The 17,653-nt window shown below is 32.5% G+C and overlaps 1 protein-coding gene across 1 annotated transcript; it reads right to left on the reverse strand.

Moving 5' to 3' along the window:
• Positions 1-6,268: 6,268 nt before the first annotated feature.
• LOC149137525 (uncharacterized) lies at positions 6,269-7,262 on the reverse strand. Its single transcript, XM_089361981.1, has 2 exons — positions 7,089-7,262; positions 6,269-6,682 (listed from the first exon to the last, which is right to left on the reverse strand). The coding sequence occupies exons 1-2, from the start codon at positions 7,260-7,262 to the stop codon at positions 6,269-6,271; spliced, it is 588 nt and encodes a 195-aa protein (XP_089218107.1).
• Positions 7,263-17,653: the final 10,391 nt, after the last annotated feature.

The raw sequence follows: 17,653 nt of genomic DNA on the forward strand, positions 1-17,653 counted from the left end.
ATGACAGATGGATAGTGTGGAGAATTAATGTCACCACACTACCCATCTGTAATATGAACTCCTATCGGAATTTACATACTATGGATAAGAAGCCTTTTGCAGCAAGTGCAGATCTTCTCTCCAAGACTCTGACTAGAACTCTTTGACTATCTACTCTCTCTTGACAACTAGCTACTGGTCTACTTATGGCAGGTTCCTACCACTTTTTACTGGGTGGGGTATACAATTTCACTATACAAGCAATATTGGATTTAGAATTCTTATAAAGTATTTTTCTTTTGCCTTTCCTAGTTGATCATTTTTAACACTTATTTTGTAAAAGAGAAATATTAAAATTTTTCCTTTTGCAGAAATATCTAGATGTTTACTACATGGAACATTTCTAGGAGTTGGATCTTTAATTTGCTGTTTATGCATGTTTACACAGCTGGTTAGGTTTGTTCCTATTTCCCCAATGTAATTCTCCTTGCATTGTTGGAATGTGATGCAGTAGATGATATCTTTTGTTTTGCAATTCATACTTGTATTCACTTTCAGTTCTTTCTCATTCTTTAATATTATGGCTGTTCCTTGTCCAATTATTTCACATGTCCCACAATGAGAGTCTCCAGAGTTTGTTACCAGTATCATTTCTTTCTCCAGTATGAATCTCATTTTTGTTAGGAGTCTCTTGAGATGTGGTGGTTGTCATTGGCTGTTGATGATTTGTGATTTTTTAAATTATTTGTTGGAGATTTGATGATCAGGGTAGAACTGGAGGGTATTGTTTAACCGAATGTAGACTGTTGCAGTTCCTGGGATTATGGGTGGCAACAAATGAAATATTTATTTTTGTATTTTTGTTTCTACCCTCAGTGAGAGTGTTTCTCCATAAAGTAGGGATTGGGATTTCTTTTGCTTTGGTTATGGTATGATTTATCAGCTTTTTGGATTATTTCTATCTTTGAAAGAACATTGTAAGATCTATAAGTCGTTTCTCTTGTCAGTGTGTGTCTATAACTCTTGAGCATATACATCTTGCCATATTGAATAGTATGTTCATTTTTGTATGGGAAGGGTGGAAAGATCTAAACTCTAAGTATTCGTGTATGTCTGTGTCCTTGCACTAGAGATCGGTTCTAACCATTTCATTTTCTTTAACAATTAGAATGTCCAGGAAAAGGGAGTTCCCTTTCATTCATTTCCATTGTGAACTGGATTGATTCAGGAATGCTGTTTATTAATTTAAGGAATCTTATAAGGTCCTCATTACTTTTGTTCCAAAATATGAAGCAGTCAGCCAAGAATCTTTTCCAAGTTACCAGTTAAATAGGTTTGGAAATGATGATCAAAAGTGATTCTAAACAGGATATAGATGTCTTCTTCTAGGTATCACATTATTAGTGTTTCAAATATCAGTATGACTTTCGTTATCATGTAGGTAGTATTGGTTATCTTTTATCATTTTCTTGTTTCAGTTATTAGACTGTGGCTATGCTGAGGCACTGCCTTGAGGAATTTTAGCTGAATGAATCGACCCCAATAATTTTTTTAAAAGCCTTGTATCTATTCTATTAGTCTCTTTTGCTGAAAGTTAAGTTACAGGGATGTAAACACACCAACACCAGTTGTCAAGCTGTGGTGTGGGACAAATACAGACACAAAGACACACATATATGTATGTTTGTTTGTATGTATATATGTATGTACGTGTGTGTATGTGTATGTATGTATGTATGTATGCATATGTGTGTGTGTGTGTATGTGTGTGTGTATGTGTGTGTGTGTGTGTGTGTGTATTTGTAACGTGGTTGCTGATGCAAAACTTATCTGGTCATAGAAACCAGGGTAAATGAATTCTATGAACACTGGTCTAAAAATCTAGCAGCATCCAATAAGAAATGACTCAGACTGTGACAATCTGATCAGACCATACCAGAAAAGGAATGTAAAATAATGACAATGATGATAATAATATATACATATATAAATATGCATACACATACATTTACATTTGCCTATATATCATCGTCATCAACATCATCATCATCATCATCATCATCATCATCATCATCATCATCATCATCATCATGTAACGTCTGTTTTCCATGTTGGTATGTATTGGATGGTTTGACAAGAGCTGATAAGGCTGGGGGATTGCACCAAACTCCATTGTCTGTTTTGGTATGGTTTCTGTGACTGAATACCCTTCCTAATGTCAACCACTTTACAGAGTGTACTAAGTGATTTTTACATGGCACTAGCACCAGTTCTTTTTATGCGGCACTAGCACCAGTGCTTTTTATGTGACACAAGTACCAGTGCTTTGTACATGGTACCAGCACTGACAGGATCACTGAGTAACTTGCAAGACAAAACCCCCTCAGCTGGGAAGAAGGAGTAGTAGTGAGGGGTGTGATAGCTTTGTGCCAGTTGATGAGACATTAGAGGTATAGAGGGACAGAGGTAGGTATCCTGCTGTATAGTAGATACATGAATATTTGAGTTGAAATAAAGAGGAGGGCGGTGAGTCAGTGAGATGTAGCATGTGCCTATTCTGCTCTCAAGTGGATTTCGTATGCTTTAGGGTACATGATATGAAACTGGTTATATTTTATAAAAGTCACTTAATATAATGAATATAAAAATACTAAATTATCATATATAGAGTGCATTAACGAAGGGGTGACAGTGGGTAAATATGAAGCCAGTAAAAGTATTCAACAGAATAAAGTAAACACAACAGAATTAAAAAATAGAAGATGAAATAAGAAAAAATAATGTATATCATAAATATGTGCTTTCCAAAGATTTGGCTGTACAGTTGTTTGTGTAGTAACCTGCAAAGTTCTTACATTCTCTAGAATTCTTGTAATTCACTAGGCAAAGATGGTGAGGGAGATGCACTGAAACAGCCTCTCTGACTCACAGGGTTTGCACTTGTGGATAGCCATCTCCACCCCAGTAGCAGTGTGCAAGGATATGGTGTGAAAGCAGAGAATAGTGGAGGTCTCCACTTCCACAGGTTCATCCATAAACCTGTTAGAGAGCAACTGATACATTGACAGTTTGCTTTTCTCAGCCTGATGAAGCCTGGGCTGGAAGCTGAACACACTAAGTTGCCGCCGGAGAAGATGTCATAGCATATGGAATACCAGATGAGACGCCTACTGCTACAGAACAGATAAATTGTCATGCCGTCAGACCTTTTACCATCCCTTTATTTGGGAAGGTAAACATGTGGCACCAAGGTTGTGCTTTATGATTTCATTAAGGGCATTATATATATATATATATATATATATATATATATATATATATAAATAATATATATATATATGCATATATATACATACATATATATATACATATATGTATATATATATATATATATATATATATATATATATATATATATATATATATGCATATATGGGTACAGGACATCACCAACTGTAAACAACATGAAGTATGAAAACAAATGAGTTGAATACGCAAACAACGAGAGAAAAAATGGAAAACAGGACAAGTAACACAAAGAACGACCCTTCATCAGTTGTCGGCTGTCTATCTACTCCTCATTTCGAGCATTCAATGACAATATGAGTCTTTGAAGACAGTTGCTCCCATGACTTCTAAAATAAAATTTTGGATTTATGGAGGGTCAAAGTTGGAAACAAAAACAGGACAGTGGAGATATACAAGGAAACCAAACGAAAACAAACAACGTTAGACCAGAACAAGGAGAAAATAGAAGTCATGGGAGCAACTGTCTTCAAAGACGCATATTGTCGTTGAGTGCTCGAAATGAGGAGTAGATAGACAGCCGGCAACTGATGAAGAGTCGTTCTTTGTGTTACTTGTCCTGTGTTCCATTTTCTTCTCTTGTTGTTTGCATATTCAACTTGTTTATTCTCGTACTTCATATTGTTTACAGTTGGTGATGTCCTGTACCCATATATGCATATATATATATATATATATATATAATTTTTATTGTCATTTAATTGAACACTACACATGCATTTCCAAGTAAGTATATATATATATATATATATATATATGTTATTTATATTATCATTTAATTGAACACTACACATCCATTTCCAAGTAAGTATATATATATATATATATATATATATATATATATATATATAAACTGTTATAAGATGGACATTATTTGGAAAGAAATTAGATTTTAGAATTTGCAACAATTCTTAGAAATTATCAATATATGATAATTTCGCTTTCTTTCTGTTTCTGATTTTCTTTTTTTCTTTTTTCTTTTTGGCTTTCACATCTTTTTTTCCTGGATTTGATCTGTTAACAAGTAGAGCTTGAAAATATTCATAGGGAATCGGTGCCTTGTTCAAAGACTTGGCAGAAAGATATTATTGAAATCCTTCACTTTCTGGTTGAATGCCAAGAGATGAAATTGTTATAGCAATTAAGATTCTTGGTGATATTCATCACTATAAATGGAGGATATGCCACACTTATACAAAAAAATTTGTTAAATTTAGAGAACAAAAAATCTCTATATATGTATACACTCACAAACACATTTATACGTGTGTCTTTACATATACAATAATATACAGATTTTTGTTCCATGTGTATATATATATATATATATATATATATACACACACACACATATGCTTTAGCACACTTAAAGATAACACTGTAGTCTTTACACTTCCTTGCAACAGTATCTGAGAACTTTTGAGTTTTAAATATGAAACATAAGCACACACATACATACTCATATAATGAATATTAAAAAGAAATGGAGAATGTGTTGTTGCTCTCAGAAGAAATGTACCTAGACTCCCATCAAGGTCAGAATTAAAGGTCAGCTGCTATATAAAGCATTCTTAAATTAGAAAAGTACATTAATGGATAGGCTAATTTGCATACTTGTAATTTTACCAGCTTGTCATTAATTAAATAATATCTACTTCATACCCAGCCCATCTTAAATCAGAAGAAATGCAATAAAGCTAAATATTACAAAACCCCACTGTGAGTGAAATAAGAATATAAACACATTCTTTCTTGTACATCAGTAGCTGAAAAAGAGATATTCAATTGGGAGAGTTTAATATTATCTACTCAATTTAATTCATGAGTCCTTGGTAGAAGATACATACTTGATATGTACCCTGCTATCTGCCTGGTCCAGCATTTGCATAAAATATATGTATTTTTAAACTGTAATAATTAAGTTACATAATTCATAACATCATGACATATTCATCACACACACATGCGCAAAAATATATGTATGTACATATGCGTGTGTGTGTGTGTGTGTGTGTGTGTGTGTGTGTGTATGTGTGTGTGTGTGCATATATAGTTTTTTAAATTTTTTATCCTTTTGCTCGTTTCAGTCATTTGACTGTGGCCATGCTTGAGCACTGCTTTAAAGGATTTTAGTTGAAGAAATCGACCTTGGGTCTTATTCTTTGTCAGCCTAGTATCTATCCTATCAGCCACTTTTGCCAAACCACTAAGTTACAGAGACATAAACATACCAACATCAGTTGTCAAGCAATGGTGGGAACATACACAGACACAGGATACACACACACACACACACACACACACACACACACACACACACACACATATATATATATATATATACACGACAGGCTTCTTTCAGTTTCCATCTACCAAATCCACTCACAAGGCTTTGGTCTGCCCAAAGCTATGGTGGAAGACATTAGCCCAAGGTGCCACACAATAGGACTGAATCCAGAACCATGTGGTTGGAAAACAAGCTTCTTACAACACAGCTATGACTGCACCTATAAGAGGTTGTTTTCCTCAAGGTATATAATTATTCTTTTTGGACAATGCATTTAACAATTTTAGATGTGTAAGATGTGAGAGAATTAAGTATGTAAATTTTAGCTTCAACTTTGCTACCTCCTTTGTGTATAGCTGTTACTTCTGTGTCTTCCTGGCAATGTGCTAGTATCTAGCAACTTTTGAAATAGCATCTTTAAAGGTTTGGAGAGGCTGTTTGTGCAAGTTTTTAATGGTATGACCAGAAGAGTATCTGGTCCAGATGCTGAGCTTCACTCTAGGTCATTGTTTCCCAACCATTTTTCTGGTGCCCCACTTTCCAATAACAAATTTTTCGATACCCCACTTTTTAATAATAAATTTTCTAGCACCCTACTTTTAATGATAAAATATCTGGTGCCCATCAACATTTTTTTTTTAGTGTAGAAACACGATTTTTAATTCAATTACTTGGCTGACAGATACCTCAACTCATTTAGTGAGAACCCTGTGCCTGGTGCATATGGCACAGATCCTTGATTTGAGGAGACAATATCATTAACTTCAGCCACAAATCGCCATGTTTTGCAATTTCAAGTCGGTTTCTCTTGGTTTCCAGCAAATTATCAACTGCACTGACTTCACATTTGACCAAATAAGACAAAAGAAAATGAATCAACAGTTCACTTGCTGATGTAGAAATGCTGGAGTATTTTCTTTCAACCTTGTCACATAACCACATATTTGTACCTTTCAGTTTAGACAAAGTCTTCACTGATTCATCATGTTGCAATTCTAATAACTCTTCTTGGTATTGAACTGCAGTATCAGAAATGTCAATCAGCAGTAGTTGAGATAACCAAGAGGGAAAATTCATTGCCTTCAAATCACAAAATCTGTCATCGAAGTCCTTTATTAAGATAATTCAAATGGTCAATAATTACGGTGGCAACATCATTCGTTATCTCACATTTACTCAACTGGTATAACTGACTGAAATTTCTTTTGGAAACATTTTTTTGGCATATTTCAAGGGCTGTGATGAATTCAAAAGTCTTTGCTTTCACATCAACGAGCATCATGGTTGCACCTTGGAGTTGTTTATTCAAATTTCCAAGTTTCTCAAAGATATCTGTCAAATAACTGACAAATGCTTTTCCATCCATTGTTGACAGCATTTTCATTTCACATTTATTACCCAGAAAGTCGTTAAGCTGATCAAATAATTCCATAAACCTTTTTAAGCTATTTCCACTTGATAGCCACCTTACTTCTGTATGAAGCAATAATCAAACATGCTTGGCACTTTAATTTACAGAAAACCGCTTAAAAAGACGTTCAGATTTGGGATTTGCTTTAATGCTATTGACACACTTGATAACAGCTTGTAGAATCTTGTTAAGAACAGGGGACAGTTTCTTGGCAACCAAGTTTTCTTGGTGTATGACACAATAGACAATCAACATGTTTGGATTTTCATCCTTCATCATTTTTAAGCATCCCCTTCTCTTGCCCATCATAGCAGATGCACCGTCTGCTGTGCATCACAGTAAGTCTTCTTTTGGTATTTTGTTTGCATCCAAATAATGTTTACGTTTGCTGTGGATATCCTTTGTGGTTGTGGTTGTTTCCAATGATTTGCAAAACAACATCTCTTCCTGAAAAGCCTCATGCTCAATATACCTCACATAAGTCAATAACAGAACCTCACTGCCCTGAAATGTGGATTCATCCATTTGTAATGAGAATTTTCGTGATTTTAATGTCTCAATAGGCTGGTTTTCAACATCTTCCATTTCATGAAAATGAAAGCTGTTGTCTTTAAGGAAATGGATTCTATGAAAAAGAAAGAGAGGAATTGAACCCCAGCAATTGATGGTACTTTATTTTACCAACAGTAGAAGAATTAATGGGAGAGTTGGCCTCAGAAAAATTTGAGCACATAATGTAAAGAGCTGGAGAAAATACTGCATACTACTTTGCCGATGCTTTAATAATTCTGCCAACTGACTACCCTAGTTGCAAGCTAGACAAGAATGAAATAAAATAATAATAAGACAACAATATAGTTTTTATTGCAAAAGCAAAAGAATAAAAAGAATGGAAATTCAAAATTACATTAAAACAATTATGAGACAGGGTTGAATATAATAAAATACAGCTGAAAATTTTGATGTTTTTACCAAAATACTCTAAAGTGAGTATTAAATTTTCCCTGAATTAATAGCAAGCAAGTAATAATAAAATAAGAAAATAAGAAATTTTGAAATATATAAAGCTGAATATATGAAGTTATATATAAAGCTGAAATAGTGCAAATGAGAACAAAGAAAGATTAATAGAAGCGTAACAGAATGAATTGAGAACCAAAGATATAAAAGATCAAGCAAGAAAGGCAAAATAGCACGTTACAGAAATACCACAGCAAGCATATATACTGCTGCTCATGCCAAAAGTGAGAATACATTTAAAATATGAGTAAAGTTTTTTTTATTTTGTAGAAAAACTGCTACAGGGACCAACTTTTGATGTAGCCCTATGTATATTTGAGTGAGATGAATTAATACCGTCATTTATAAATAACTTTCATATCAAAGTATGATTTTTAAGTATATGCATCTGTGAAAAATCCTCACATCATTTTTTTCTAGCTTTGTGAAAAAATCAAAATCAATAAGAACTATGGAAATATCAAAATTCTAGATTTTTCTATGGATCTCACTATTATTTTTGCATAATTCAGTCACTAAAAATAAAACTTTATAAATTGTATATGGAAAATAAAAATGAGTTTTTGTCATTAAATATTAAAATTTGGTAGGTAACGGGAAACACTTTAAAAATTTGTATACCACGTTATGTGTTTGATCTCCCTGAAGTACTGGGTAGGTTCAGATATTCTAAATATACATAAACATAAATTGCATAAGTATGTGCATGTGTTGACTCACATCCATACATATACACATATGTATGCACACATACATATGTATACATATGTATACATACATATGTATACATATACATACACACACTCACACATACTCACACATATACACACATACATATATGTATTTATGTATGTATTATAATACAGTAGATAAATACTACTAGTTTTACCTTTACTTTAAGTTCCATGTAAAATAGATGTGATCTGAATGAAAGATTTTTGTCTCCTGAAATACATACTTGCATACATGCATGCATACATACATACATGCATACATACATACATACATGCATGCATACATACATACATACATACATACGTGCATATGTAGATGCAGGTATGGCTGTGTGGTTAAGAAGTTCACTTTGGAAGCATGTGGCATGGATGCAGCTGGCTTGTGTTCTGTACACTAGCCATGAGTTGACCAATACCATGTGAGTGAAACTTGGTAAATAGAAATTGAAGAAGTCCGTTGTATATTCATATATGTGTGTGTGTATGTGTATGTATGCACACGTGCACATGTGCATGTGTGTATATATATATATATATATATATATATATATATATATATATATACATATATATATATATATAATATTAGGGAATAAAATGCAAAACTTACAGGGAAAAATTCAATTTAGCAAAACTAAATCAAATTTCCCAGTGTAAAATAGATGTAAATAATTTAGAGAATAACCACAATTAAATAATTCAATAATGAAGAATGTAATTCATGCCCTCTAGAAAATAGATATAGAAAAAAAACCTTATTCTAAAAAATCAATAAAGTACATAAAAGAATAACTAGTAAATGGTATAAAAATGACTACGCACGTTTCGTGGCTGTATTTTTAAATAGATAACTAATAAAAGCAATTCGATTAATAATTCAATTCATAATTAAATCGATCTACAAATAAATCTATTCAAAAATATAGTTACTCGTCAGGTCTAAAATAAAATATAAATAATAATAATAATAATAATAAAAAAGAATCAATGTACGTATTGTAACTTATAATTAATATCAAATAAATATATCAAAAATACGTGTTTTAACAATAAATAAATAAATAATCGAAAAACATTTAACAATATTTCTTAAAATAAAATCATAATTTATCTTTTCAATAAGATTATAATTTTATTTTAATAAATATTGTTAAATGTTTTTTGATTATTTATTTATTTATTGTTAAAACATGTATTTTTAATATATTTATTTGATATTTATTATAAGTTACAATATGTACATTGATTTTTTATTATTATTATTATTTATATTTTATTTTAGACATGACAAGTGACTATTTTTGAATAGATCTAATTGTAGATCGATTTAATTATTAATTGAATTGGTTTTATTAGTTATCTATTTGAAAATATAGCCACGAAACGTGTGTAGTCATTTTTATACCATTTACTAGTTATTCTTTTATGTACTTGATTGATTTTTATAATAAGGTTTTTTTGATATATTTATTTTTTAGAGGGTATGAATTACATTCTTCATTATTGAATTATTTGATAGTGGTTTTTCTCTAAATTATATATATATATATATATATATATATATATATATATATATATATATGTATGTATGTATATATATATATATAGAAAAAAATTAATTAAGGTACTCAGAAACCTGGATGTTTGTACATTTACAGATTTTTATTAATGTCACATATTAAATGAAGCCCTTTTCCCCTAGTCGTGTAGGTTTTTCAAATTGTATATATATATATATATATATATATATATACATATATATATATATACATACATATATATATATATATATATACATATATATATCAGAGGAAAAAGAACAACAAAAACCAAGGCAGGATGAGTATCTCAAGTCATTTAGAATATTTAATTAGAGTAAGGTGAATTGTAAGTAATTGATTAATCAATTAGTTAATTAACTATTGGATGTTTTACACCTGTTTCTGGAATATCCCAAGTGATAGGTTAGCATCTCCATACACTGGGTATTTTGTCATCAGAGACAAGGTGACTATGTATGATAGTTCTAGATAGGGAATTATAAAAGAATAAAATAGTAGATAGAAGAATGAAGAGTAAAAGAGTAGATAGAAGAATTCAGACAGGAGAATAAACTTCATAGCCCATCATTATTATGTATGAACTTTATTATGCATGAACTTTATTCTCCTGAACTTTATTCTCTTCATTATGTATGAACTTTATTCTCCTGTCTATTCTTCTGTCTATGATTCTCTATGACTAAGTGGGATTGTAGCATAAAGCTTCTTCTGAGTGGGAGGAAGCTTTATGTTATGGGATGAGGGGTTTAAGTAAGAGAAAAGGGACCAGGATAGAATAGGTTTCTTGCTGTAGAGGAGATACTCACAATATAGAAGACATGGTGTGTGTGGTTGTAGTGGAACTGAAAAAAGATACAAATGGTGGCGCTGAGTTGTGAGACTGGACCATCAAGATATGAAATAAGTAGAAATGAGTGGGAACAGGAGAAAAGGTTGTGAGAGTGGGCAGTGGTTGCAGGAGTGTATGAAAGAGTGAGAGAGGGTTAGAGATGGAGAATGGGTGAGAGAGTAAATATTATAAGTAACAGGTGTTGAGAGATGATAAATAGAGAAAGTAGGGAATAGTAGGCAACAAAAATTTGCCTCTCATCTGTTACGTAAGTTGGAGTAGGGGAGAGGAGTTCACTGAAAGGGGGATGAGTAGAAGAGGGAAGTATAGCAGAATAGTACCGATAATAACGATAGTATACAAGGAAAGAAACATGAGTGTAGAGAGGTAGAGAGAGTAGGGGAGATGTACGGTGGTGGAAGATATATATATATATATATATATATATATATATATATATATATATATATATATATATATATATATATATATAGAGAGAGAGAGAGAGAGAGAGAGAGAGAAACACACACACACACACACATATCAAACACTGGTACATGCCTGATAAATACACCTACTGTTACATATTCATACTCACTGTCACATATCCATTATTTTTGATAAAGTAGCTAAGTAGTGAAAAGTTAATGTGGTTAGCAACAGAACTTGTATTCAAAAGTTTAAAACTCACTATATCAATTATCTTCTACTCCAAGGTAGTGTACTTTGTGTTTGTTTCAAGGGTGGGTGCTTGTTTTCTGGTTACAATTACATTAAGTGAATATATAAGCAAATCTTTCCCTGAATGGAACATTAGTCAATAGCAGCTATATTTCTCACCGAAAGATTTGAACTCAGCAGTATAAGTAAAAAAAGAAAAAAAGCATTCATTATGATACAGCTTACATCATTGCAACATACAGTCCTGCACGCTGACTTGACCTAGTAGGCTTAGCCATTAAAAATTAAGTGGATTCCTGTAATGAGAGTGACACAAGACAAAGTGTCAACCTCTTAGGAAATCATTTTGATACTGTATTGACTTACTGAAGATAAAGGAAACATCTGCTGTGAAATATAATTAATTAAATTGGATCAAAGTTTTTATGTATTAATTCAACTTAATGATTATACTGAGTTAGCATCTATTAATGTTTCACAATGTTCTACTTATAAACTACTAGAACATGGGTTATGCTTCCAATGACCGATAGAATTCTCACTGATAAAGAACCAGCATTATTGTATTCAAAGTGAATATCAGCATTTAGAAATGATTTATGATTATGAAAGCTAAGTGATATTCAGTCAAATAATAACCAGTCTGTTGCTAATCAAATTAACTTTCACTGTATGTGTTAGAGACTCCACTGTTACTGAATATGAATGAGCCAGACAGAACAACATATTTATCTCTCTATTCGCTTCTTATAGATTTGTTTCAATCATTTAATCCATAAATAAGTAATGACCCATTAAGTATACTGTATATCAGAAAATAAATATTGCTTAAATGAGATATGTTTTGCAATTGTTTTTTTTTTAAGGATAAAACAGGAATTGTATAATAGCTCAATATAGTCTCAAAGAATAATAAGGGTCTTAGATAGAAGAATTTTCTGTGAACTGGTAAAATCTCTAGATATGGGATATTTTGGTGCTATTGTTGTCTAGCAAACCATGATAATAATTTTACCTTGTGGCAGAATGTAGTCGTCTGTTTTCCTGCAGTTAATCAGATACTTTAATTGAGCAATAAACATTCTAAATGTTGTTGCATGAAGTGGTATCAAAAAGTTCCTGAACTAGTTATGTTTAATAAACAATCACTTATTTACATAAGTCTTAACATCATCTCCTTCGAAATAGTCACCTTGTGCAGCAATACACTGGTTCCAGCATTCCTGTTACTTTTAGAATCTGGCCTGGAAGTAATTTTCCACAAGCAAGTCAAGGACCTTCTGCAATTCTCTCTGAATGAGGACAACAGTGTTAAAATAGTGATCTTTGAGTTGCCTTTTCATCTTGGGAAAGAGATGGAAGCCTGCAGGTGCTAAATCTGGTAAATCAGGTGGGTGCAGAAGAAATTACCATGTTTTTGATGAGAAACTCATGAGTGAGGAGAGATTGGTGATAGGGTGCATTGTTGCTGTAAAAAATTCAATTTTTTGTGCTCCATAGATCCAATCACTTGTGACGAATTTCTTCCCTCAAATGTTTCAAAACGTTGCAGTAGAATTCTTGATTGATGATCTGATCCTGGGGGACAAATTATCAATGCACAATACCTCACTTCCGGGGGTGATGCTCATTGTAGGTTTTCCAGATTGCTCATCATCTTCCAGGAACCTTCTTCCACTGTTGAAGCATCTGTGCCATTCAAAATATTGTGTACGACTCAATTACCTCTTACTGTAAGCTTGCCAAAGCATTCTCAATGTCTCTGTAGCAGACTTCCCAAATTTGATGCAAAATATTATGTTGGTTCCTTGCTCCTGTCCATAACAAAACTGCAGACTACAGCATCCAAGTGATCACAAAGACACAAATTTCACAACTTACGAAGTAAACACACTGATGTCAATTGGCACACTGCCTCATGAAGGTCACTGCTAGCTCTCACTGTGCATGCAACCATGTGCTGCCATCTGTTGGCACACTATGGAACTAGTCCAGGAACATTTTGATACCATCTTTAAGTGTAGCATTGTTTAATATATGTTACATGTAATATGCTGGATTAGATATATCTTGATAGGTCTGAAAGAAGAGTTTTGGACCAGTTATGTTGAGTAGTAAATTAACTGGTCGCTTAGGCAGCAGGATTCCTATGCAAAGAATATGTGTTAGCATAATCAATGAGTCAGAATGTTCTTGAGTTATTAAGCTAAGTTACTAGGCTAAGCTTTATGAGATATTCCATCTCATAAAACATTCTTTGTCACTTTAAAAGTGTTACCTAAATCTTATATGCCAAGTATAAAACTTAAATTTGATTTATAGCTCACACCATCGATAAGTTTAAAATTCTATACATGGCATGTAAAACATCTTTGCATCTTTTGTAATTTTTTTAAAGTTTCAGAGGTCATGTTAGTAGTTTTATCATGCATTTTATATGCTGATAGGTGCAAAAGTGAAACTTGTTTCTAATCAATAAGTTATGCTGTTGTATAACCCTTTTCATAATAACTTGTCTGAAACCACTTCTACTTCTATAATGGAAAAACTTGCATTTTAAAGTGCTCATGCTTAAATTAAAATCTTGCATCAGAGATTTATCTTAAAACCATTTTTGCTAAGTAATAAACACTAGCTTAATAAAAAAATTTTCTCATTTCATTTAATTTTTCCGAATTCTTGATTACTTTCAAGACTAATTAAACCACACAGCCAGTGTATTTCATGAGAAATGCATTCACAAAAGCCAATGTTAGCTCTTGACCTATGATCAAAATTATCTGTGCTATAACTACCACATATTTTTCTTACATACTTTATCCAGAGCTACCCTATCCAATTTTTCCTCTTTCTAAGAAATGTGAATATTTTACAGGAATATTTTACTGCTATTTTTGTATATTGAGTGACTTTTTTTTACATATTTAGTACTACACTATCCAATATGTCCTTTCTATTTTTAGATGGCTGGATGTGCTATTTATTGAATATTGAGCAAAAGCTGGAGGTTTCCTTAGCAAACAAGATATAGAGCAGAGTTTTTTTTTATCAAATTCTTGTAAAGTATCTCTTTTTCCCAACTGATATTTCATAAAAGCTCCTTCAATTATTTTGAAAAGAAAAAGCAATCATTTTAATCAAACAAAAGCTGATTTTGTGTGTAGTGGGTTCTTATCCATATGTTCTCATACTCATCCGGCAGGTGTTCCTTTTCATATATTTGCATGATAGGGAGTCACACTTGCTATGTTAAATTTTTATGGAAATTACTAAAACACTTGAGGGGTTATATGATGAAATTATATTGGAACCTGGTGCATCATCGATCATGTTTCTGTTCACTGAAGGCTCAATGTCCTACTCCTGTTCTAATCTTGATAAAATCTTTTTAGAATATATGTTAAAAGAATAAGTATTGTACTTGGTTTAAATCTTTTATTTTTAAGAAAAATCATGACCCTATAAAAACCTAGTGCCCTGAAAATGTACTCTTTTGATATTTTCTCCTTCTTGTGAATTCACATTATTTCCAACTGGGTGCTACTGCTATGTTAAAAGCCACTTGTTGGCTCAAAACTCTGTAATGCTTTGTATCAATGTGAATATTTTAAAACATAAAAAGCAGACCTCAAGGGACATATTAACTATTCACTGGATCTTCAAGCTTTCATAATTTCGTTTTCTAGATTGGTTTGTGTCTTTGAGACCTTTTAGCTCTAAGTTTTAAGTCACTAGCCACCAACCTTTGTTGAGTTGTACACCTGATTAATTATTTATATTATTTCTAAATATGAAATTTTGGATTCAACTGGTGAATGAGTATATTATTTGCAAGAGAAGATGGGGTTTATTCATTTTATAGCCTTTGCCTTGATATGTTTTTATTACCAGAATTCTTTTGAACTGAGACTATATAGTTTTCCACACACAAAATTCATATTCTTTAAAATTCCACCAAATAGACGATCAAATAGGAATTGACATATGAGAGGAACACATGGAGGATTCGCCTGAGTGAAAGTCGGCTAAAAACCATGAGCTGGTAGAGCAGTGCAGAAGTCAAGGCTAGCAGGTGCACTGCAAACCAGTTGTGATAGGCTGCCTGGGTTTTGTTGGGTACTCACTCTGCAAAGTTCTCACTGGGCTTGTAGTTACTAGTGTAGCAAAGAGGAGAGCCATACATTCCATCAGGCCACTAAAGATGGCTTTGGACAAAGAGAGCAGACCAGTGGTTTGCTGCTACTGGGATGCAAGCAGGGACTTAATCAAATAGTTGCCTCATAGAATAACTCATTGATAAAGAGAAATGAGAATGTGTTATATGTATAGCCATTGTGATATGAGAGATAGATTGATAGATAGATAAATAGATAGATAGATAGAGATAGAGAGAGAGAGAGTATGTGAGAGAGAGGGAGAGAAAGAGGAAAAGAGATAGATAGATAGATAGAGAGAAAGAGATAGAGAGAAAGAGAGAGAGAGAGAGAGAGAGTAAATAACTGAATTGAAAGGATACCTGTTGGACAACCACGGAGCAGTCATTGGCTTGTTTCCTCTCATTGGCACTACTATGTTGTTGAAATACTTAACTTTCCCCAGCAGGATTTACATAGACTGATAGATTGTAAACACATCTACTTCTTCCGTGACTTTCCAAACTCTTTGATCCACCAACAGCACTTAAGGAGATGGGAAAAAGTTATTAACCTATTGAGTAATTCTGGTGAAAACAAAAGGTTGGGGAGACAACCACAAAAGTTAAATGAATTCAAAATAGAATGGAAGAGAGGGTCTGATCTTTGGCAGTATGATGACAGCTTCGAACATGTTTCAGTCTTATTAGATCTCATCAGTGAAGAATAATTTAAACCATTACTACCAAGACTTACTGCAGTATTGATTTCAAATATATTTATTGGAAGGCATTATTTTATGTGTGTGTGTAAAGTTGATTTATAATACCTACATAATATAAATGCAATGTACTTGCTGTTTGGAATGATGCGTTCTCTCATTTATTATACTTGAGGCACTGGCCTTTAATATACTCATTGGAAAGCATTATTTACTTTATGTGGTGAATTGATGTACCCTGCTTTTATGAAGTGCAATGTTTTTGTTATTTAGAGGGATACAATCTCCCATATTATATACAATTATTTTTAGCTGCCATAAAATGCCATATTTGGGGATAGCATTTCCTGATATTGATTATGAAAGTGATTATGAGAGTAAATCTGAGCATTACTGCAAAGCTGTCATAATATTCTTTGTATACATCCTATGCCATGTAATAAAATAGGATTTCATGAAATTTATTTCACAACAGCCATAAAAATTCTAAAAATATATTTTCTGTATTAAAGAGTTAAGCCCAGTTATTTTAATTATTAATTTATTTCATATTTGAATGTGCAGTTATGATATGGCCAAGTAGATAAAACATTGAATTGCCAATAATTTATGAGTCTTGAGTTCATATTTATTTAAACAGTACATTTTATTTTATATACAACAGTAACCCCTCTCTGTCTGGAATTACTATTTCCTTTCCCATCTTTTACTTAGTGTTGAGTAAATACTTATTACTGATTTCCAAAGGGATGAGATGCAAAATTTCATTTTGATAAGATGCTATTCAACTGCCAGGAATTTTTTTCACCCATTTAACCACTCATTATTATCTATCCCTCCTCCATACTTCCATGCTTCCATCAATTCTCTTTCGATGCTTCCATCAATCACTTTGCTTCCATTATCACACTGTTTCAGAATGCATAATCAAGTGGTGAAGACTCTCTGATTTTATGAGGTATGAATCTAATCCAGTCATAGTGTTGATGC

The sequence above is a fragment of the Octopus bimaculoides genome, chromosome 1 (assembly GCF_046866305.1).
Source record: "Octopus bimaculoides isolate indiv1 chromosome 1, ASM4686630v1, whole genome shotgun sequence".
Taxonomy (NCBI): domain Eukaryota; kingdom Metazoa; phylum Mollusca; class Cephalopoda; order Octopoda; family Octopodidae; genus Octopus; species Octopus bimaculoides.